General features: G+C 36.8%; 3 protein-coding genes across 3 annotated transcripts; all 3 read right to left on the reverse strand.

Moving 5' to 3' along the window:
* Nucleotides 1–3,744: 3,744 nt before the first annotated feature.
* LOC143416457 (C-type lectin Cal-like) lies at nt 3,745–6,482 on the reverse strand. Its single transcript, XM_076881659.1, has 4 exons — nt 6,351–6,482; nt 5,819–6,074; nt 4,208–4,386; nt 3,745–4,129 (listed from the first exon to the last, which is right to left on the reverse strand). Exons 1-4 carry the CDS (start codon nt 6,436–6,438, stop codon nt 4,041–4,043), a joined length of 612 nt encoding a protein of 203 aa, XP_076737774.1. The 5' UTR covers nt 6,439–6,482; the 3' UTR covers nt 3,745–4,040.
* A 161-nt stretch (nt 6,483–6,643) lies between these two features.
* On the reverse strand, nt 6,644–9,620 carry LOC143416704 (uncharacterized). Its single transcript, XM_076882187.1, has 6 exons — nt 9,590–9,620; nt 8,812–9,103; nt 8,573–8,709; nt 7,381–7,675; nt 7,029–7,180; nt 6,644–6,945 (listed from the first exon to the last, which is right to left on the reverse strand). Exons 1-6 carry the CDS (start codon nt 9,618–9,620, stop codon nt 6,644–6,646), a joined length of 1,209 nt encoding a protein of 402 aa, XP_076738302.1.
* A 5,269-nt stretch (nt 9,621–14,889) lies between these two features.
* On the reverse strand, nt 14,890–21,512 carry LOC106674502 (uncharacterized). The gene is made up of 7 exons (XM_076882188.1): nt 21,490–21,512; nt 20,485–20,621; nt 18,658–18,952; nt 18,160–18,311; nt 17,775–18,072; nt 15,417–15,562; nt 14,890–15,137 (listed from the first exon to the last, which is right to left on the reverse strand). The coding sequence occupies exons 1-7, from the start codon at nt 21,510–21,512 to the stop codon at nt 14,890–14,892; spliced, it is 1,299 nt and encodes a 432-aa protein (XP_076738303.1).
* Nucleotides 21,513–23,524: the final 2,012 nt, after the last annotated feature.

Genomic DNA, 23,524 nt, shown 5'->3' on the forward strand with positions numbered 1-23,524 from the left:
ACCTACTGAGCTATCCCTGCCCCACAAGAAACGTTGCCATGAGCAGGATTAGAACCTGGCCCTCCTGGTCTCAAGGCGGCTACTTACTAATTTCTTACTGTAAGGGAGTGAGCTGGTTAGACAGGAGGAAACAGAGGTTAAATGAATATAACTTAACTTAAGCAGATTTTGCAACTTAGCATAGCTCCAAACTAACTTCTACCTCCTTTTGGGAAAAAAAAAAATCTAAAGTAGCACACTACAAATAAAAATAATGTATTTCAAGAATCTCAGTTACCAACTTCACAGTTGTTTGAATGCTCAGTTACATAGTTTTGGATAGCATTTTTCCCTTTATGAATTAAATCAATTAAAATTGCAATTTGTACTTATTGTGGCTATCTTTGTCTAATAATATAATTAGTTTGAGGATTTGAAAAATGCAAGTGTGACAAATGTGCAAAAAAAAAAAAATGAAAGAAGAGTCAAACACTTTTTCACACACACATATATCTATCTATCTATCTATCTATCTATCTATCTATCTATCTATCTATATATATATATATATATATATATATATATACACTGTGCAGCTTATTGATCTCGGCTATCACCTGCACTAAGGCTGTTTCAGTTTAGTTTGAAGATAATTTGCTTCAATATCGGCTGTGATTTTTCTTTATTTGACTTTTTTACATTTTCTTTGTTCCATCACCATCATGTGCTATTCTGCACAAGATTGCACTTTGTGGACCAGAATATGTTTGTTCGTAGAAGAAAAGTTTACCTGCCAGTGTTCCAGATGTTAATGTTAACATGATGGAAATGCCTGTTAACATACAGACATTTAAAAGATATTTTTTTTTAAAAAGGAGTTATTTTTTTGAATGATCTCACTGATGTGTACATTAAATTCCATCATCTTCATTTTAACTTTATTTTTTCTTAAAGAAAGTTTAAGATACTTTAACTTACCAATGAAGCTCCAACTATGAGTCCCACTCATGGCTTAAGAAAGTATCCAAGTCAAATGTATTATGGCATTAATAAAATGCAGTAATTGGCAGGTAGACTGACTTACTGTCTCTGTAGTTTTCTTCTAATCACTACCAATCTCATACTATTCTCCCCTGTTTGTTTTGATATCCAAGAATATGCAAATTTTTAGTCAGTAATGTTTGCATGAATGACAACACACCCAAACTCATATCTGGATCTTCAGACCAAACCTTTCCAATGCATGTTTCTACAATTTAATGTTTAAATATTCTATTTTATTTTTTTACATTTTTCACTTGCCGTATTACACATTTTTATTCATTTCACTGATCATTACTTTCAAAGGCACATGCTTACCTCAAAGTCTATCAGCCAGATTCACACACAACTATATGTGCCGTTTTATTGTAAACTTTATTACTTTGATGAAGATGATGGCACTTGCATTTCTCAAGTGTAATATTTAATTTCAATGCTAATGTCTCTGACACAAACAGAGATACCTGTGCAGTTACAGTTTTCCACAGCATCGTTTACATCAGGGGTGTGAAATAAAAGCCCTGGGGCCAGCATTGACCCGACAGAGACTCCAATCTGGTCTGCTGAATGGTTTTGGAAAATGTGCATGGCATGCATTTATGGACTTCTTATAGGTGTACAACTTTTCCTGCTGATAAAAAGCTCCCCAAAAACTATTTATACTACACCAAAGTAGTTAGGTATTAGATAAACAGTTAAATGAGATAAAAAACATTTTTAATGTGTACAACAGAAATTCGAGTAAAAAAAATGAAAGTTTTCATCAGTCAAATAAAAATATAAGGTTTTATAAGTACATGACATCTGGGCAGTGAGCTACCAGAGATTTATCTGTAGTTTTACACACTTTTCATGTAGAAAAACTGAAATGTGCTGTTGAAATTGCACTTTTACAATATTTGCATACATGTGTTTAACATGATATAAGCCCAGCCAGATCAGCAGATGATGTTTAGGTTCACCCCACAATGGGCAACATCCAATTTAAGAATTTAAAATAAAACATCAAAACAGATTTAAACGGAATGAAAATGTTGCCATTGATGTAGTACTGGCACCACCTGTTGATACTGAGTTTCATATATGCTACATGGTTAATAATTAGCTTTAAAATAATAATATGTATTACTATTTTTTTAATAATTTGTTTAGAAAAACACTGAAAAGACATCTTTCTAACTCTGAATGAAATTTCTTTCACGTTCATCTTTGTGGATTAAATGATGTAGATAAAATACCTGCCCCGCTAATGTCACAGCAAGTTTGTGTTTTCTGTCAAAACTAAAAAACAAACACGCCTGTCTGGAAAAGGCAGCAATGCAAATGAGAAAACACAACAACACCTGACTTAAGATCTGCATCTTCTGAGAATATTTGCTAAATTCAAATCATTAAGAGGCATCTGACCTCTCAGTATTTTGCATCTGTTCAAAATTACATCAAAAGCAGTTTGCCTTTTACACTGACTTTAAATTAATAATATTTGGAAAATAATATTTGTTAAACTTTTTTTTAGTTCATGTAGTGAAATGGGTTCATATAAAAATGTTTTTGTTTTTATTAAATATTTTGCAAGATTTCACAGTTTAGCCCCGGAGTCACCTCAGTATACATAAGGAAAACTTTTTGCATCACGTCTAGTCATGCCTGTCTGGAAACGCTAGCAATGCAAATGAAAGAAAAAACAAGGACACAGCCTGTGACTTAAAGGCTATATCTTTGGAGAAATTTTCATTTGCAAAATTCAAATCGTCATTCAAATTGTGAATGAAATGAGAGCAGAGAAAGGCCTCTTAGTATTTTGAAAAGCAAGAATGGCGTCATATATGAAGTGGTGCATATATAGTACATGAGAACACAAACTTTATTTCAGCCTAAATTTTAATTCTAATGAATATGTTTGGCTTGAAACACGATCATAGGAAAAGAAGGAGGCTTTAAAAAACAACAACAAGATAACAAAACAGGAAAATTAGTATGGAAGAGTCTATAGTGGGATTCAGCAGGTGAGGGAATCTTAAAATCAGTTGTAGTGGCTCAGCATGCGGAAAAGTATCATAACTCATAATCATTTCTATTATGAGTTCCAGTAGATTTTTTTTATTGTACAGGCTGTGATCAGGTGACCTGTGCTGTGCTCTGAGGTTTAATGCTCTTTGTTGATTTACAAAACTGGATTCAACAAGATGCAACCCGAATCTTGGCTAATATCCATCCTGTATACTCACAGTACATTCATACTAGACTGTTTAAAGCTGATGCAAAGCTGGAATTCAGTTAATTCAGTGAGTCAGAATAATCATACTGATTATTCTGCTTTATTTTAAATTGTATCTTAAATTGTTACTTTGCGACTGATTTTGGTACATTTTAAATTGTTGCAGGACTGAATATGAAAATGCCACCAAATCCCTGGAAATCTTTCTGACAATCTTTCTAATTAATTTGTTTAGAGACAAAACTTATTTATACTGTCAGACAGCAGGTCTGCAATGATTTTTTTTAATATAGTGTCAGAGAGAATTTAGTAATTACAGACATGTGTGTTGTATGCTATATTGTCCACAAATGAAAAATAACATTTTCGCACTTTGCTGTGCGTGTAGTGTGAAGTGCTTAAGAACTTGTGTTCGTCTGCACAAATAAAAACCAAACTGTTTGATATTGTTATATTTTATAATATACGACTGTCTTTGTTTATTAATCCAAACTTTATTACCACATTTCATCATTACAGTCTTTGCCATAACTTTAGAGGCACTATTATAGGCACTTATTGCTTTATATAATGCAGAGGAACAACCTCACGTGTTTTGTAGAAATACAATTGCTATGATTGCTATGAGCATTACTACAAACTAGACAGGAAATTATTTAAAGATAAATCATTTATTCATGACTGTAACTTATGAAAAAGATAAACGTGGTGTTTTATGCGATTACTGAATTTTTCTAAGAATGGTTTAAAGGAGTGTAAAACATATTCAGATAGAAACTATTTCTAACAAAATAACTATGCATCACAGTTTATACTGTGTCATCTCCTTTATGGACTTGTTGGATCCTTGAGTGCTGGAGAAATAAACTCTCTGCACGCCATCGTCAGCACCTGAAAGAACATGAGGAAAAGTTCAATAAGGCAATACACAATAAAAGCACACAAGCCTTAATGTGGTGTAAGTAAAACCTGATTGGCAGATGAAGTTGAGGCTCTCCTCACAGGGCTGGTCCTGCCAGAGGAAGTGGTCTGTGCTGGCCACGCCTCCACAGGTGCTGGAGTAACAGTCTGGAACAAAATCTTGTGGCCAATTTAAGAAATTCATGGAATATCCAGACATCCAGAACCACTCGTCTGCTCTGAGGGATCTGTTGTAGAGAAAGTATAACGAACAGATGTAAACTGATTGGAAAATGCAGCTATTGACATTTAACATAAACTATATGATTGATATTTATCTTCAAAATAACAAAATATGTTAAATATACTGGAAAAAATTTCACTGGAAAACAATTTGAATTTTATCATTTTAAGCATAATTTTGCTTAAGTGAATAGAAAATCCAAATGTAAGTTTGACACAGCAATGCAAATAAGAAAACACAACAACACAAAGCATCTAACTTAAAGATCTGTGTTGGGTCTGCGTTTCTGTGTGACTACCTGTTAATGAAATTCAGATTAACAAAGCACAGTAGGTGATCACTGGGAAGATGCAAATATGCCTGGAATGAGTTCAGAAAATTCCAATTTTCGTTCTTTTTTCTTTTGAAACAAGCATTAAACAAGAAGGGTCATCTCCATCAACCTGTATATGGCGTAACCCCTCTAATCGTCTCACCATACACAAGCACAGGTAAGGTCATAAATTCAGGAAGTAAATATCCTCGCTAAATAAGAGAACAGAACCCTCACATAGGATGTGCCTTCAGTTACACTGTAGCCCCCCTCACCATTCAACAGGCTGGGGAAGACAACAGAAACAAAGGAATGTCTTTGATGATTCAGTTTGAACTGAGACTTACAAATTTAAGTACACAATGACAACATTTAAGATAAGATGAGAATCTTTATTAGTACCACATCTGGAAAATTTGTTTTGTCACAACAGTGCAAAGTTATATAGCAAAAATTAAAGAACACAGGAAAACAATAAGAATAATACACTGTACACAACTGTACAGAATAGAATAGAATAAAAAAATACTATATATAGAATGGAATAAAATAAAATAAAATGTACAATAGGATAAAAATTTAATACATATACAACTGAGTAAAAATACAACTTTGGCAGAATATTTAACATTTTGACTCTAACAATCTGCCTCTTCTGAGAATATTTCCTCAGAAGAGGCGGGGCATCTGACCTCTTAGTATGTTGCAGCAGTTTAAATTTACATAATATGCCTTCTTTATTAACTGTGAAAAATGTATTCCCTATGACACACAATTGGATAAATAATCAGAAAACAAGTAAATATTTTCTTGACTGGGTTTTTTTGTTTTGGGGGTCATTGTGTTGTCAGAAGTTATTTCTTCTTTGAACCATTGGTAGTTATTTTCATTCACTTTGTACATTGTTTGCATTTCTTTCTGGCTTTTCCTGTTGTGTCTTTCTCCATTTATTTGGTTGTTTCTTCTGTTTCTTTGTTCTCATTTGATATTTATGTATAGTTCTTTAACAGATTTTTCCATTTCACTTGTGATTGCAGAGAAGCACCATCTCATTTATGTTATGTCCTGCTCATTATTTAATCTGTGATGTACATCAGCTAAATGTATCTATAGCTATCAGTACCTGCGCAGTCCCATCCAGACGTGGTCTGTGAGGGAGAAAGGAACGAGGCCCAGCAGCTGCTCCAACTCGCTTTGCTCCTGTTGGCTGTGAAGGCTGAGCAGGTCCCAGTAATAACGTCTACAGTACATCAGAGCATCAGACCAGCAGAGCCTCTCTCCCACCACCGTCACGTTCCTGCCACCAAGCTGCAGGCTCACAGGTGGAGGAGGGGTGGGAGGAGGTGGAGGAGTTGGTAAAGGAGTGACAGCTTCTGGAACTACAGGGAAGTACTTTGCTTTAGGTTTCTGTTTGTTTAAGCCAGTTTGGTTGTTATTGTTTTCCTTTCATTTTAACATGTTCCATTCAAATATTCTGCAGTTTAACTGGACACTGAAAGCTAAAAGTTCAGCAAAGTGCATGATGTTCATTTGGTCCTATGAACAATGGTAAATACAAGAAAAAGAAAAAAACAACAACAGTAAAAATCTTACAATAATAATTTAAGCACACAAAACCACAACAATTTCTAAAAAATAGCACAACAAGACCCTACCAGATAGAGAAGCAAACACCTCCACTTCACACAGGGTTGTGTAAGTCCTTTTTCCTGGTATGATCACAGTGACGTAGCGACCTTCCATTTCATTACACTGGAATGTGTATGTTGGTGTACCATCTAATGATGTGATCATGCCACAACTGATGGATGTAGAGAAACAACAAAGAAAATGATAGATTAGAACTTAAAACTATGTTCAGACATTAGTTTTTCTTTGTTTTAAAAAAACAAAAAAATATTGAATTTAATGTTGAAGGAGAAAAGTTACATTTATCAGAAATCAGATCTCACCTGGGGTTTTGGTTACCATTTTGATCCAGCGAGTTCCCGATCAGGATCTGTGCCCCAAGAATCCTTTCAGGACAACAGTCCTGTCTGTTGATGATGGTGACAGCACTGACTTTATAGACAGCCAGTAAGTCTACTCTCCACCAGGGACCCAGCTGTTCTACAGTACAAGAACAGCATCTTATGTTGAAGTTTCCATTCCTGCACCCATCGACACCCTTTGAGGGCCCAAACACTGGCCCATACCAAGTTGATGACTGTACTGTTTGTTTGTTTAAGGCCACGTTTGGAAGCGGTTCCACTAAATTGTGGAAAAGAAGAAACAAGTATCAGTATCAGGCAGATGTGTTTCAGTAGATCAGATCCAGTCACTTAAAGCTCTACCTGCTGGGGCAGCATACACCTCCACTTCACACAGGGTGAGAGTCTTCTTCTGTCCAGGAAGAAACACATTCACAAAGCGACCCTCCATGCTGCCTCCATCACACCGGTATGTGTAGGTTTTACCCGCGTTGATATGTGAGATGGAAGCACACCTGACAGCAGAGAGTGTGGGGGCAGTATTATGTTAGTATTATGGACTTCATGTTAAGGAGAAGGTAACATCAAGTAATTAACTAGTCCTGTGGTCGATAATATGTATATTCTAATTGCTGAAACATTGCTGTTCAAGTTATTCTAAAGTAAAACAAACAAAGAAAAAAATCACAATGAACGTTGACTGATATAAAATTACCTGGGATTACTGTTTCCATTGTTCTCCAGTGAGTTTCCTATTCTGATCTCAGCTCCATCCAGTCTTTCAGCACAGCAGTCTCCTCTGTTGGTGACTTTTACAGCAGTGATTGTAAAGCTTCGCTGCAGGTCCACCCTCCACCAGGGGTTGGTCTCGTCTTCAGCCGTGTGGCTACAGAACCCATTGCTATAGAACGAGTTCCGTCTGCCATCGATGGCTTTGGACGCAGTGGCAACAGAGAGTGTAGATGACTGGGTAGCTTCTCCTTTGAGTGCCACATTGGGTAATGGGTATCCTTGAAGGAAAACCAAGAAAACAATAATTTATGTTGTTTGGGCTCTGACAACTCTTATTGATTTATATAATAAAAACACAAAGAATAATTGCATGTCACAGTCCTGGGTCAATTTGACCCAGCGTTCTTAGGTTTCTTGTGTTTTTCTACTTTTTTAGTTCATGATTTATTCCATGGTTCCTAGGTTGTTTATTTTATTTTACTGGATTCCGCCTTGTGTCTCTGCCCTCTGTCTCCCCATGTGTCTGTGTTATATTGTTGTGTGAGTTCTCGTGCCGTGGTTTGTGTTTCATTCTGTTATGTTTTCCATGTTTATCCAGCGTGTCATGTTTGCACTCTTCCTTGTGTTTCTCAGTGTTCCCTCCAGTCTGCATCTCTGTATATTTCCTGTTTTACTCTGAAGGTCTGTGTCTCATGTTAGTCTATTCTGTTTTGCTTCCTTGTCTCGTTGTGCCCAATCAGTTCCACCGGGCTTGCCACCTGTTCCTTGTTCCCTCATGTTCCTGTCTGTGTATTTATATTGTGTGTCATCTCGTCCTCGTTGTTGGTTCGTCTGTGTTTCTTCCCTGCCTCATTCTGTGTCATCTTCCCGCGTCTCCCTGCATCCCGGTTTCAGTTCAGTGTTTTGTTTGTTTCTCCCAGTATAAATTTCTTTGCTTCTGTTTCTCGCCTGCTAAGTTTTTGTTTGTTTCACTTACCAGTTTAATAAAGCTCACCTGCATCTGAAGCTGCCTGCATCTTGCGTCCTAACTTTCAACCTCCACTCATCTGCCATGGCAGACGTGACATTGTAATGTTGTTAGAAATTAAAAACACCCTGACATGAAAGCTGTCATTTGTTCTTTGACTCAGTAAATTGCAGTTTTATGTATCTGCATCAGAATTGAAAGTATTTACCGTAATACACTTCAACCTCACAGAGACTTAGGACCTTTGCACTTCCTGGTAAAAACACAGTGACGTAGCGTCCCTTCACAGAGTTACATGGAAAATAAAACGCTTGTCCGCTGGGAATGTGGGAGATGACGGCACACCTGTGTATGAAACATTCAAAATGAAAAAGTAAAGAATAAATATAAATAAGTCCTATTGATATGATAATTAATGACTTACGGTTATAAATCAAGCTCTTTCACCTGATGCTTTCAGGGTCACTGATTGTTATTGAATTTCCGATCCAGATTTCGGCACCATCCAGCCCATTTTCCAATTCCTGTCTATTGGTTATCATTACAGTCCCAATTGTATACACATTTACCAGGTCTACTCTCCACCAGGGATCAGATTCTACATTGGTAAGTGTGCAAGACCCACTTTGATAGTTTGCATCTCTGTTTCCATCAACTGCCTTACCAGCAATACCCACAGTGCCACTGGTTGAAGATTGGACAGCTTTTTGTTTCAGTGCCACGTTGTAAAGGAGTTGACCTAAGTGATTAAAAAAAAATATTAATGAAAACATAGAGGGCTATTTTTACATTTTTGCTCGGAATAAGCAATATACATATAAATATACAGATAAATCAAGGTCCAGTGTCAAATTAGTAGTTATTATATTTGTATTTGCCTGAACTGAGACGGATTCATTTTATTAAGAATGAAACTTTGCTCAATTATTGGCTGTGCTTTCTAAATAAAAATCTTTATTTTTTTAATTTTTGCAAACTTGTGATAGTTTGCACTTAACAAATGTGGACGAGAATGTTTTGATTGCAGAAGAAAAATTTACCTGCCAGTGTTCCAGATGTTAATGTTAACATGATGGAAATGCCTGTTAACATACCGACATTTGAAAGATATTTAAAAAAAAGGAGTTATTTTTTTGAATGATCTCACTGATGTGTACATTAAATTCCATCATCTTCATTTTAACTTTATTTTTTCTTAAAGAAAGTTTAAGATACTTTAACTTACCAATGAAGCTCCAACTATGAGTCCCACTCATGGCTTAAGAAAGTATCCAAGTCAAATGTATTGTGGCATTAATAAAATGCAGTAATTGGCAGGTAGACTGACTTACTGTCTCTGTAGTTTTCTTCTAATCCTTACCAGTCTCATATTTTACTCCTGCATTTGTTTCAGTATCCAAGAATATGCAAATTTTTAGTCACTGATGTTTGCATGAATGACCACACACTCAAAATCTTCAGACCAAACCTTTCCACTGCATGTTTCTACAATTTAATGTTTAAACATTTTATTTTTCTACATTTTCACTTGCCTTATTAGACATTTTTATTCATTTCACTGATCATTACATTCAAAGGCACATAAGCTTACCTCAAAGTCTATCAGCCAGATTGAAGATGATGACACTTACATTTCTCAAGAGTAATATTTAATTTCAACACTAAGGGCTCTTACACAAACAGAGATACCTTTTATACATTTAATATATTGCTGAATTTACAACAAAAAAAAAAATGTGGAGGGATATATTCTAAAGTAATAAGCACACATAGTGTATAAAACTTAAGTTACTATGACCATGAGTAATGAACCAATCAGCAGCATTTTAAACAGGGATCAGAAGCACAGCTGTATATGAGTCCAACTCAGTGTATCATCAGAACAAGGGTTTTAAAAAGAGACAACCTGTTTTTTTCTGCAGCTACAGTTTTCCACAGCATCGTTTACATCAGGGGTGTCAAACATAAGTCCTGGGGGCCAGAACTGACCCGACAGAGACTCCAATCTGGTCTGCTGGATGGTTTTGGAAAATGTGCATGGCATGCATTTATGGACTTCTTATAGGTGTACAACTTTTCCTGCTCCTCAAGAGCCATTTGTACTACACCAAAGTAGTTAGGTATTAGATAAACAGTTAAATGACAGAAAAAACCTTTTAATGTGTACAACAGAAATTCCAGTAAAAAAATGAATGTTTTCATCAGTCAAATAAAGATATAAGGTTTCATACATACAGGAGATCTGGGCAGTGAGCTACAAGAGATTTTTCTGTACTTTTACACACTTGTCATGTAGAAAAACTGAAATGTGCTGTTGAAATTGCATTTTTACAATATTTAAATATGTATAATAATAATATACATACGTTTAACGTTATATAAGCCCAGTCAGATCACAAGAGGATGTTTAGGTTCACTTCACAGGGAACAAAATCTTGTGGCCAATTTAAGAATTTAAAATAAAAACATCAAAACAGATTTAAACTGAATGAAAATGTTGCCATTGATGTAGTACTGGCACCACCTGTTTATACTGAGTTTCATATATGCTACATGGTTAATAATTAGCTTTAAAATAATAATATGTATTACTATTTTTTTAATAATTTGGTCAGAAAGACACTGAAAAGACATCTTTCTAACTCTGAAAGCTGAAGGTTGGCTTTTCCACATGAATCGTTCAGTCCAAATTGAGTTAAAGAAAAAAGAAGAGAAAAGAAAAATTTCACTACAAAAGATGGGATTTTATCATTTTTGCTTATCTGAACAAAAGTCTGAATGAAATTTCTTTCACGTTCATCTTTGTGGATTAAATGATGTAGATAAAATACCTGCCCCGCTAATGTCACAGCAAGTTTGTGTTTTCTGTCAAAACTAAAAAACAAACACGCCTGTCTGGAGAAGGCAGCAATGCAAATGAGAAAACACAACAACACCTGACTTAAGATCTGCATCTTCTGAGAATATTTGCTAAATTCAAATCATTAAGAGGCATCTGACCTCTCAGTATTTTGCATCTGTTCAAAATTACATCAAAAGCAGTTTGCCTTTTACACTGACTTTAAATTAATAATATTTGAAAAATAATATTTGTTGAACTTGTTTAGTGCATGCAGTGAAATGGGTTCATATAAAAATGTTTTTGTAAAAACTATACTTTAAAATACTTGAATAAAATCAACATTTAGCAATAAATCAAAACTAAAAATTGGAAGTTTTATTTAAATATTTTGCAAGATTTTACAGTTTTACCTCAGTATACATAAGAAAAACTGTTTGCAACACGTCTAGTCATGCCTGTCTGGAAATGCTAGCAATGCAAATGAAAGAAAAAACAAGGACACAGCCTTTGACTTAAAGACTATATCTTTTGAAAAAATTTTCATTTGCAAAATTCAAATCATCACTGTGTATGAAATGAGAGCAGGGAAGGGCCTCTTTCTATTTTGCATAAACATAAACTGAGTAAATGAGCCTTCTTTATGAAGTAGTACATGAGAACACAAACTTTATTTCAGTCTAAATTATAATTCTAATGAATATGTTTGGCTTGAAACACGATCATAGAAAAAGAAGGAGTCTTTAAAAAACAACAGCAAAAAAAAAAAATATTATAAATTCCAGTAGATTTTCTTAGTGTACAGGCTGTGATCAAATGACCTGTCCTGTGCTCTGAGGTTTAATGCTCTTTGTTAATTTATAAAACTAAATTCAACAAGATGCAACCTGATGTCTTGGCTAATATCCATCCTGTATACTCACAGTACATTCATACTAGACTGTTTAAAGTTGATGTAAAGGTGGAATTCAGTGAATGAGTCTAATCATTGTCAGCTAAAATTCATATTAAATCCATCACAGGCTTGGAATTGGCTAATTTGTCAATTGTTTGTTACAAATGTTTGTATTTTAATATTAAAAAAATGTTTTTGCCCAAAACATATGTGCACTAAATTGGTATGGTCTGGATCTGGCCCACACAATGTGCTCACACATGGCCCACATACCGCAAAGAATGACGGCCCTTTGGTGGCCCAGATCTGGTTTGCCAGAGGTGCACAAGCACAAGGCCAGTTGCAGACACACTGGTGGTCCTGTGCTGGCCCATGTGTGGACCTCTGGCAAACCAGATCTGGGCCATCAAAGGGCCGTCATTCTTTGTGGTATGTGGGCCATGTGCAAGTTGTGTGCAGCCACGGGCCAGTTGCTGACACACTGCTGGACGAGAACAGTTTCAGCTTTTGCCCAGATGTCAGCCTAATGTGTACCTTAATCAAGCTATGTAATAGAAACATGTGCCAGAACATAATAGTGCAAACGTAACAAGATGATACTCTGTCCAGACAGCGAATGGCCTGATTACTGTAAATGCTCTACACAAGATGGCACGTACTCCTAATCGCACACTTTTTCTAGACTGAGTGCTTCTTAACTACATTCACACACATTGACACTAATGACATGCAGACTGGAGAAGCCAGGAATCAAACCACTAACCTTCCCATCACTAGGTGACCTGCTCTACCTCCTGAGCTACAGCTACCCAGTGGTAAAAATGAGTAAACCATCACTAGGTTTTGGATAAAGTGTAAACTCACAAACCTGTCAAACCTTCATTTGAAACATTGGCTACCATAGCAGTATAGTATTGCAACATGGCATTTGGGTTTTCTAACTAAAATAGGAAAACAGGAACATAAACAGTGCCTCATTGCCAGACCTGGCCCACATCTGGTTGACATGCACTCTGCAATGACACCAGTCAGAAGTGCCAGCTTGATGCGAGATCCCGGCCAGGCCTGCTTTGTATGGGGCTGGGCCACATAAACCAAACAATAATTGGGCCAGATATGACATGCCATCATGCATAGACAGTGCCATCTATGCCAGGCCTGGCCCATATCTGGATGACATACGTCTTATCATGCCAGAAGTCAGCCAGCAGTGCCGGCTTGATACCAGATCCGGGTCAGACCTGCTTGTTATGTGGGAATGTGTGTGTAGTGTTAAAAAGTGCTTAAAAATGTGTGCTCTTTTCTACACGTAAACTGTTTGATATTAGAATATTTCATAATTCAGAGAATTTGTACTTCAGTTCTGGCTTTATCAAGACATTTCATCACTACAGTCATAACTTTAGAGCTAGTTATTATAGGCACATATTTCCATATAAAATGTAAAGGAGTAAACTCACTTGCTTTGCATAGATACAATTACTACAAATGCTATGAGCATTACTATGAATCAGAAAGGAAAAATCTACAAAGAAATTATTTATATATGACTTCAACTTAGTGTTTCATCAGGATTGGCGATATGAAAAAGAAAACATGGTGTGTTGTGCACTTACTGAAATTTTGGCAAAAGAATTTTAAAGGAGTGCAAAACAGGTTTTAAGTAATAACTATTTCTAACAAAAACTATGCATCACAGTTTATACTGTGTCATCTTGGTTCCTATGGACTTGTTGGATCCTTGGTGCTGTAGAAATGAACTCTCTGCACAGCATTGTCAGCACCTGAAAGGACATGAGTTAGAGTTAAATCAAAGTAATGCACAATAATTGCATACAAGCCTTAACATGGTGCAAGTAAAACCTGATTGGCAGATGAAGTTGAGGCTCTCCTCACAGGGCTGGTCCTGCCAGAGGAAGTTATCCATGCTGGCCATGCCTCCACAGGTGCTGGAGTAGCTGTCAGGAACAAAATCTTGTGGCCAATTTAAGAAATTCATGGAATATCCAGACATCCAGAACCACTCATCTGCTCTGAGGGATCTGTTGTAGAGAAAGTAATGGACAGATGTAAACTGATTGGAAATGCTTCTGTAGAATAGGGAGCACTTGTTTACAATGAGTTTGACAAAAGCTACAGGATTGATATTTATCTTTAAAATAACAATTTATATTAATATTTTTTAAATAATCTAGAAAGACCCAAAGACACAAAACTTTTTTTAAGCTGAATGTTGGCCTTTCCAGTGTAATTTTCAAAATTTTCAAAAGTCTTGTTTGTGGATTAAATAATACAGAATTAATAAACTGCCCTTCTTGTGTTACAGCAGCTGTGTTGGTGTCTGGGACAGGCAGCAATGTAAATGAGAAAACACAAGAACACAAAGCATTTGACTTAAAGATCTTCATTTTCTAAAAATATTTCCTAAATTCAAATCATTAAGGTGGGCCATCTCACCTCTTGGTATTTTGCAGCAGTGTAAAATTAAGTCATATGCCAGCTTTACTGACAGTAAAAAGATAGCCTCTATGATCATCAATTAAAAAAATGATCACAAAATGGGTAAATATTTTTCTTTTTTGCAGGCATTTTGTGGTAGAGCAGGGCATCTACTTATCGTACAGTCGGTGGTTTGATCCCTGGCTCCCTCTGGTCTGCATGCCAAATATCCTTGGGCAAGATATTAATCCTAAATTGCCCTTTAATTGGAGAGCTCCACCATCTCATTTATATTTTGTCATGCTGATTCACTGATCTGTAGATGTACATCAGCTAAATGTATCTATAGCTATCAGTACCTGCGCAGTCCCATCCAGACATGGTCTGTGAGAGAGAAAGGAACGAGGCCCAGCAGCTGCTCCAACTCGCTTTGCTCCTGTTGGCTGTGAAGGCTGAGCAGGTCCCAGTAATAACGTCTACAGTACATCAGAGCATCAGACCAGCAGAGCCTCTCTCCCACCACCGTCACGTTCCTGCCACCAAGCTGCAGGCTCACAGGTGGAGGAGGGGTGGGAGGAGGTGGAGGAGTCGTAATAACGTCTGGCAATAGTGAAGAAATTTTTTCTTAGAATTCGGTTTGTTTAAGCCATATTTGGTGGTTATTGTTTTCCTTTTATTTTAATATGTTAAATTACAATAGTCTGTAGTGAAATTAGACACTGAAAGCTAAAGAGCAAAGTGCATTAAATTAATCTGGTCCTATTTACAATAGCAAATATGAGAAAAAGGCAAAACAATAGAAAATTTTACAATGATAATTTTAGCACACACTACTAACTAAGAACTAAGAACCTCTAGAACTAACACCCCAAACCCTACCAGATAGAGAAGCAAACACCTCCACTTCACACAGGGTTGCGAAAGTCCTTTTTCCTGGTATGATCACAATGATGTAGCGACCTTCCATTTCATTACACTGGAATGTGTATGTTGGTGTACCATCTAATGATTTGATCATGCCACAACTGATGGATTGAGAGAAAAAAAAAGATGAAAAATGGTGGCTTTCTTTAATTAATGAATTTGTATATATATACACACACACACAATATGTCACACCATGTGTATGCTGTTTCTATTTATTGAACCTTTCAAGTACAAAAACATAAAGAAAATTAAAGCCATAAAGCCACGGCACCACTTTGCTGTCATTCCAGACCTCAAAAAAGTCTGGAATGACAGGTAAGCGGTGCAATGGTTAGCACTGTTGCCTCACAGCAAGAAGGTCCAGAGTTGAAATCCACAATATGACAGAGTTTGCAGTGGGTTTTGTTTGGATACTCTGCTTTCCACCCACAAATAAAAGTCATGCAGTTATTGGAGTTAGGTTAATTGGTGATTCCAAATTATCCATAAATAAATCTGTTTGTATTAGCAATGTGATAGACTGGCCACCTGTCCAGGGTGTACCTCTGGCCCTATCTCATCTGGGATAGGCCCCAGCCCACCACAACCATGATTAAAATAAATGGATGTATGGAGTGGAAATTCTTATAAAGCCATACAATTTATGTGTTGTATGACTCTAGACTTTTTGAACAAGCCAAAAAAATGACTTTTAGAATAAACTTAAAATAATTATGGAAAGGATTTCAACATTAAAACATGATTTTCTTTTAGTAATGAGTTGCTTTGTCAGGTTAACATAATTTGCATGGGTTGGATCAGTTCGGGTGAATTAAGTTGGACTCAACTGCTGTAAGTAAGTTGATTCATCATTATTATTTAAGTTGGTCCAACCCAAGTATATTAAGTTGGAACAACAGAGTTAAAACAATTTAATCACTTGGAAATTCTTTCCATTATTTTTATTATGTCATTAAAAGAGTTATTTTTTTCCTCCTCCATGGAGGAGAATTTTTGTTTTATTAGTTTTAATCTTTTAACTTTATGCATCAAGCAAAAATTTAATTAAATGCAACATTCTCTGACTGGAAGAAATGTGTTTAACATTTAAACCTATTTTCTGCACATTCCTGCACAAAAAGTAAAATGTTTTTTTTTTTGTTTACACTCATTTTCAAAAAAGATGCAAGTGAAACACAGCAGAAAATAAATAAAATCAAAGACTCGGCGGTCCTGTTGCTCTATTTTCACCTGTATAGCAGGCGGATGTTTGCCCTGGTGCAGGTGTGCCGCAGCGGTCAGTGGAAGAATCGGCAAGTTTGTCTGTGAATTTCCCATTACGTGGTAGCGCTTGGTGCTTGCTCGGAAGTTTGGGGTTTTTTTCGCTGTAAAAATAAGTTTTCTTTCCACTTAGTGAACAACGGACGCTAATGTTTTTGTCACTTTTTACGGTATCAAACTCAAGGTCAAGGTACTGACCAGGTACTGACCTGACCTTCCTGTCAAGGTAAGCTCAGTACTTCCACGCTGCACGGTCATACTCTCTCCCGCACTCGATATATTATCCTTTGTTGATCTGCACACATCTGCATCTGAGACTTGCTTGCTAAAACCACTATTAACCTTTGCTTGACGCTGTTGTCCTGTGAGCTGCCCTTCACGCGAGCTGTTTACTGTCAGAAACTTGTCCTCTGTGGGTCTGGCAGACATCTCCTGTCAGAGTTTGCCCCGGCTTCTGAGTGTCTTTTGATAGTGAAGGAAACTGTACTCAATGCCACCTTGACATTCTCTGTAGGTAAGACCTACATTATTAACTATTATGATGGTTTGTCTCTCTTTTATTGTTAAGTGTCTTTTTCTCACCATTTTTGTAGCCACACACTACTTTCTGCACAATAATACTGTTTAACTGATCCTCACAAGGTACCACAGCATGTTCCAACACTGCTTTTATGCAGACAAAGAGAGTTGTAAGTAATCCAGAAAAGTTGGAAAACCTGTAGGAATTAGCATCACCATTCAAGGCTTGATCAACCTCCATTTCTGCAGAACAGTTTTAAATTGGTAGCATATTGTGTGTTCCCTGAAAAAGGCCTTTTTGTATGATTCTGTATGATTATTTTTCAGTTTTGCGTTTCCATAACTTTTTTTAACCTCTGGCAGTTCATCACTTACCTTCGTACAATTTCAAGGTATTTATTGGACTTAAACAGCTTGAATTGAAACAAATAACTAGAAATGTTTGTAGCATATATATGTTTCTTAATTAGGAAAAAGAATTAACTTGATGTTTATGGAGAAATGTTGTATTAGTCGGAAATCAGATCTTACCTGGGGTTTTGGTTTCCATTTTGTTCCAGCGAGTTCCCGATCAGGATCTGTGCCCCAAGAATCCTTGGAATATAACCATCCTGTCTGTTGATGATGGTGACAGCACTGACTTTATAGACAGCCTGTAAGTCTACTCTCCACCAGGGACCCAGATCTTGATCATTGTGTGTACAGCATCCTGAGTCCAAGTTTCCATTTTTGCACCCATCAACACCTTTTGAGGGCCCAAACACTGGCCCATACCAAGTTGATGACTGTACTGTTTGTTTGTTTAAGGCCATGTTTGGAAGAGGTTCAACTAAATTGTGGAAAAGAAGAAACAAGTATGAATGAGTACTTGGGAGGTGTGTTTCAGTAGATCAGATCCAGTCACTTGCAGCTCTACCTGCTGGGGCAGCATACACCTCCACTTCACACAGGGTGAGAGTCTTCATCTGTCCAGGAAGAAACACATTCACAAAGCGACCCTCCATGCTGCCTCCATCACACCGGTATGTGTAGGTTTTACCCGCTTTGATATGTGAGATGGAAGCACACCTGACAGCAGAGAGTGTGGGGGCAGCATTATGTTAGTATTATGGACTTCATGTTAAGGAGGTAGCATGGAGTCCTGAACTAGAAGAGCAATAATCAGCATGTGGTGGATAATATGTAGACTAAGCTCTGAAAAATTTGCTTGTTTGTTTTATTTTTGATTCAGAAAAAGGAATAGATGTTACAATCCCTGATCATGAATTGCATGGAGTCCTGAACTAGAGCATCATGTGGTGGATAATATTTATGTTGTAATCTCTGAAATATTTCTGTTCAAATTAATGTAAAATAAAACAAATAAATAAACAAAAATCATAATGACCATTGACTGATATAAATTCATCATTACCTGGGATTACTGTTTCCATTGTTCTCCAGTGAGTTTCCTATTTTGATCTCAGCTCCATCCAGTCTTTCAGCACAGCAGTCTCCTCTGTTGGTGACTTTTACAGCAGTGATTGTAAAGCTTCGCTGCAGGTCCACCCTCCACCAGGGGTTGGTCTCGTCTTCAGCCGTGTGGCTACAGAACCCATTGCTATAGAACGAGTTCCGTCTGCCATCGATGGCTTTGGACGCAGTGGCAACAGAGAGTGTAGATGACTGGGCAGCTTCTCCTTTGAGTGCCACATTGGGTAATGGGTATCCTTGAAGGAAAACCAAGAAAACAATAATTTCTTTTGGTTGGGCTCTCACACCCAGTGGCAGTTTTTGAAATGGACAACATGGGCGGTTGTCAAGGGCAAAAATTAATAATCCGACATATTTAGTACAAGTAATATTACTATGACCAACGGTTATGAACCAGCCAGCAGTATTTTAAACAGAAATCAGAGGTACAGTTGTATATGAGTCCAAGTCAGTGCATTATCAGAACGGAGTTTTTAAAAAAGACAAACATGTTTTTTGTGCAGTTTCAGAGTTTTCCACCTGTGGCAGTTATTGATATGGGCGACATCAGTGGGAGCCCAGAGCAGTATTGTGGTGGGGGTGGCATCATGGCATCAACAACAAAAAAAAGTTGCTCGTACGCATGCTTCCCCGATATCATACCATTGCATTTTGGCGTGGTGAGCCTGGTGCGCCTGCTGCTTGCTGCACATGGAGGAGAGGGGCGGAGCGACGGGGATTCTCTGGCTGGCCCGAGCACCATCTCTTTCACCATCTTACAATGCTGTGATTGCAGCGATTCCCCAACTCTCTCTGAATGGTACTCATGGCCATTGATCAGTGGTCTTTGATCAATGAGCTTTGATCATTGGAATACAAGCATGCTGATCCACACAGGTATGCACACAGGTGTACACACGGGTGTTCACAGACGAGGACTACACCTTTCTTGGCTGCTGCCTCAAAGCACATTGTGCACTGTCTATCTTGTGTGCTGCACAATATCGTTTAATATTTAGTATCTACTGTTATCTACTGCTAGCTAGTTTATTGTGATGGTGCTGTTTTTTATTATGTTGCGCTTTTTTTGTTTGCTTTCTCTTCTGTTTTTTTTTTCTCCATGCAGGTGATCCAGGTGTTTTGTTTGTTTTTCTTTCTTCCCCCCTTTCTCACCGTCCCTTCTCCCCTTTGGTTTTCTTTCTCTCCCTCTCTTTCTTTCATTCTTTCTCCCTGTGCTATCCCCCAGTCATGTCTGTCCCGTTTGTATCAACCGAAAATAAAATAAATACATAATTATAATAAAGGTCAATCAAATGGACCAATATGGCAAGGCCATGATGATCCACTTGGTAAAATAAATCCGCTTGGCATCTTTCTTGGCCTTAAGACAACAATTCTGATGGCTAAAGATCCAAACGGGACACAAAAAAAAAAACAAGTTACTTGGATGAGTGACGAAATGTTTCTCCCACTGAAAATGTTATGTCCAGATGAACAGAATCAACTTCTGGGGGGGGTTCGTTTGTTAGCAATTTGGCTATGATAGTAAACAGTAGACAGACAGTAGACACAGATGTGGTTTATTGAATCTTTTGGACTGTTTTCAATATAATATTAATTACATATTAATTGGAAAAGGTGTATTGTTGATTTGTCTGCTTTTCTCAAAGGGGGGCGGTAGAGGGAGGGTTCGCCCATGGCACAAAACGGGTCAGGACCGCCCCAGGTCACACCCCTTACTGATATAAATAAAAAATAAAGAATTAAGTAAAGAATTGAAGGTATTTACCATAGTACACTTCAACCTCACAGAGACTTAGGACCTTTGCACTTCCTGGTAAAAACACAGTGACGTAGCGTCCCTTCACAGAGTTACATGGAAAATAAAACGCTTGTCCGCTGGGAATGTGAGAGATGACGGCACACCTATGTATGAAACATTCAAAATGAAAAAGTAAAGAATAAATATAAATAAGTCCTATTGATATGATAAATAATGACTTACGGTTATAAATCAAGCTCTGTCACCTGTTACTTTCAGGGTCACTGATTGTTATTGAATTTCCGATCCAGATTTCGGCACCATCCAGCCCATTTTCCAATTCCTGTCTATTGGTTATCATTACAGTCCCAATTGTATACACATTTACCAGGTCTACTCTCCACCAGGGATCAGATTCTGCATTGGTAAGTGTACAAGACCCACTTTGATAGTTTGCATCTCTGTTTCCATCAACTGCCTTACCAGCAATACCCACAGTGCCACTGGTTGAAGATTGGACAGCTTTTTGTTTCAGTGCCAGGTTGTAAAGAAGTTGACCTAAATGATTTTTAAAAAGTGGTTATTAATAAAAACAAACAAATGCATATAAATCCAGGTCAAGTGTCAAATTAGGAGTTCCTATATTTGTATTTGTGGAGGTTTGCAACAGGCAATTTACTACATATTGCACTGAATGTAGAGTCACAATAGCAGCACCTAGTTCACCCCTGAAGTGTTTGCAAAAGTTTCTTCTAGGAGTGTTAATTTATTTTTAAATGAAAAGTGGAGAGGTTATTAGAACAATTGACTAATTAATATGAGTTAATGGCTCAAATATGCATGTACAGTGTAGACCTTGCATGTCCGCCTTATGTCAGCCCGAAAAGTATTTCTGCCCTTTCTGATTTCAGTTACATGTTTTGTGCCATCAAATAAAATGTAACAATAGACAAAAATAATGAGTAAATACAAGAAACTGTTTATTTAGCTAAGAATTATTTCATTAGGAGAAAAGAAGCTAACTAAATCTACCTGGCCTTGTGCCTAAAAGTCATGGCTCTTCCTTGTTCAGTCATGAGTTAACTTCGATCAACTATAAACTGTACTAAGCTGAGTTTAATGTCAATGGAATGGTTCTTATATAAAGCTTTTCTACTCTTCAGAGCAGTTTCTGTTGGCTAGCCAACAGAAAATACTCCAAGAGTACATATATATTCATCTGCATGTCAAAAAAGAACCCAGAACGACATACAAAGAACTGCAGGTTTCACTTGTTTCAGTTAAGGTCAGATTTTGTGATTCATCAATAAGAAAAAGACTGAAAGAAAATACCATCTATGTGCGACTGCAAGGAGAAAACCACTGCTGACCAAAAATAACACAAAGTCTCCTCTCACATTTGCCAGTAAACAGGCCACTTCAGTTTTGCTCTTTCATGTGATAATGTGCCTTCTCCTTGCCTCCAGTTGACTCAGCAGCCTGTGAGTCTGTCACCCATGTTACTTGTAACTGCTAACTCCGATGAAAAGAAAAAAAAACAAACTTAAATAGTACAGTAGAAATCAAAATAATGTATTTGAAGAACAGTTGTTATCAATCTCACCGTTGTGTGAATGGTCAATCACATATTTTCAGGAAGTTTTGGATAGCTTTCTTTTCTTCATAAATTTAAAATGTTCAAAACTGCAATTTATGTTTACTATGTTTATTTTTGCCTAATATAAAAATTTGTTTGAGGATTTAAAAAATGTGTGAATATGTGCAAAGATATAAGAAAAGCTAATGAAACATTTGTGTTTCTCAGTTACAACTAAAATCAGTGTCCAGTGAGTAGGGACAGGTAGTGTCACAGTATAAGACACAATTTCTTATTTTATGTATTATAAGCAGTGTTGGTCAAGTTACTTAAAAGTAATTAATTATAGTTACTAGTTACTTCTTCAAAAAGTAACTGACTAAGTAACTGAGTTACAAGATTCTAAAAGTAATTATTAACTTGAAAAGTAACTATTGCATTACTTTAAAAAAAATGTTTACCCTCTGGGGTCCAGGGTATAATTGTTCATTTTTTACTACTTTTGATTTTTTTCTCTAAATTTCACATTTACATATTATTTACTTTGTCTTGTTTGGTATCATCCTTTTCAGCACAACCTCATGTGTCTGAAATTACAGTTATGTTTCCATTTTGACATACTGTATTAACACAATTGATCTAAAATCAGACAAAAAACATAAAATTCAAGTAGAAAGTTATATTTTTTACTGTAACAAGCGCAAACATGTTTACTGAATTATATTTCATAACTTTAAATGCAAATATAAATTGTCAATTTTACAATAATATGGACAACTTTTGCAAACAACAAAGTTATTTGCAGCCATTTACCTTTTACCTCTGTTTTTATAACCATTTCAAACTATTTACAGAACAATCGGGTGTTCTGCATTCAATAAGATGCCACAAATTATTTGTGCCGTTGGGGAAAAAATAATTTCTGTCCATTATAAAGGAGAACATCACAGCCTGATACCTGCAGGTCTGACAGCAGCAGGTGTATCATTCCTGTTTCTACCTGGAGACAGCAGTCAGCTCATTGTTCTAACACACAACACAAAACTATCCACAACACTACACACTAACTACACAAGACAACACATTAAATACACACTCCAAACACACATCTCAAAACTCTCTCTCTCTCTCTTTTTCTGCTCTCTCTCTCTCACACTCTCTCGCCGTCACTCCTAAAACTTCCCCCTCTTCCTAAACAACCAAATGTCATGTTGCCATATACTTTTTTGATTGGTCAACATGGTGCATTTTTCCACCAACACGAAAGGCCTGATTTTTGTTTTGTGTTTTTATTTTTTGGTCATAAGCAGTGAGATCTTGCTAGCACGGTCCTTAGACATTAAACGTAATGAAACTATTCAGGAAAAAACGCTGCGTATATATTGTTTATCATGACTCTGGTTTTACGTGGCCAATCAACACAATTTAAAAACTGGTATATATCACCTTGTTGGTTTGTCATCTTAAAGTGGTCATGCGACTGGCTTACCA

Source organism: Maylandia zebra, linkage group LG3, assembly GCF_041146795.1.
Source record: "Maylandia zebra isolate NMK-2024a linkage group LG3, Mzebra_GT3a, whole genome shotgun sequence".
NCBI classification, from domain to species: Eukaryota; Metazoa; Chordata; class Actinopteri; order Cichliformes; family Cichlidae; genus Maylandia; species Maylandia zebra.

Excerpts from the sequence above, each read along its gene's own strand:
- LOC143416457 (XM_076881659.1), bottom strand. The coding sequence starts at position 6,438 with ATGGAAGGTCGCTACGTCACTGTGATCATACCAGGAAAAAGGACTTAC. Across the intron at positions 6,075-6,350 it reads GGTGTTTGCTTCTCTATCTG|TTCCAGAAGCTGTCACTCCT; the intron begins GTAGGGTCTTGT and ends ACTTCCCTGTAG. Across the intron at positions 4,130-4,207 it reads CAACTTCATCTGCCAATCAG|GTGCTGACGATGGCGTGCAG; the intron begins GTTTTACTTACA and ends ATGTTCTTTCAG.
- LOC143416704 (XM_076882187.1), bottom strand. The coding sequence starts at position 9,620 with ATGAGTGGGACTCATAGTTGGAGCTTCATTG. Across the intron at positions 9,104-9,589 it reads TCATAGTTGGAGCTTCATTG|GTCAACTCCTTTACAACGTG; the intron begins GTAAGTTAAAGT and ends TTAATCACTTAG. Across the intron at positions 8,710-8,811 it reads AGTGACCCTGAAAGCATCAG|GTGTGCCGTCATCTCCCACA; the intron begins GTGAAAGAGCTT and ends TTTCATACACAG.
- LOC106674502 (XM_076882188.1), bottom strand. The coding sequence starts at position 21,512 with ATGACTTTTAGGCACAAGGCCAG. Across the intron at positions 18,953-20,484 it reads TGAGGTTGAAGTGTACTATG|GATACCCATTACCCAATGTG; the intron begins GTAAATACCTTC and ends TTTTCCTTCAAG. Across the intron at positions 18,312-18,657 it reads AATGGAAACAGTAATCCCAG|GTGTGCTTCCATCTCACATA; the intron begins GTAATGATGAAT and ends CTCTGCTGTCAG.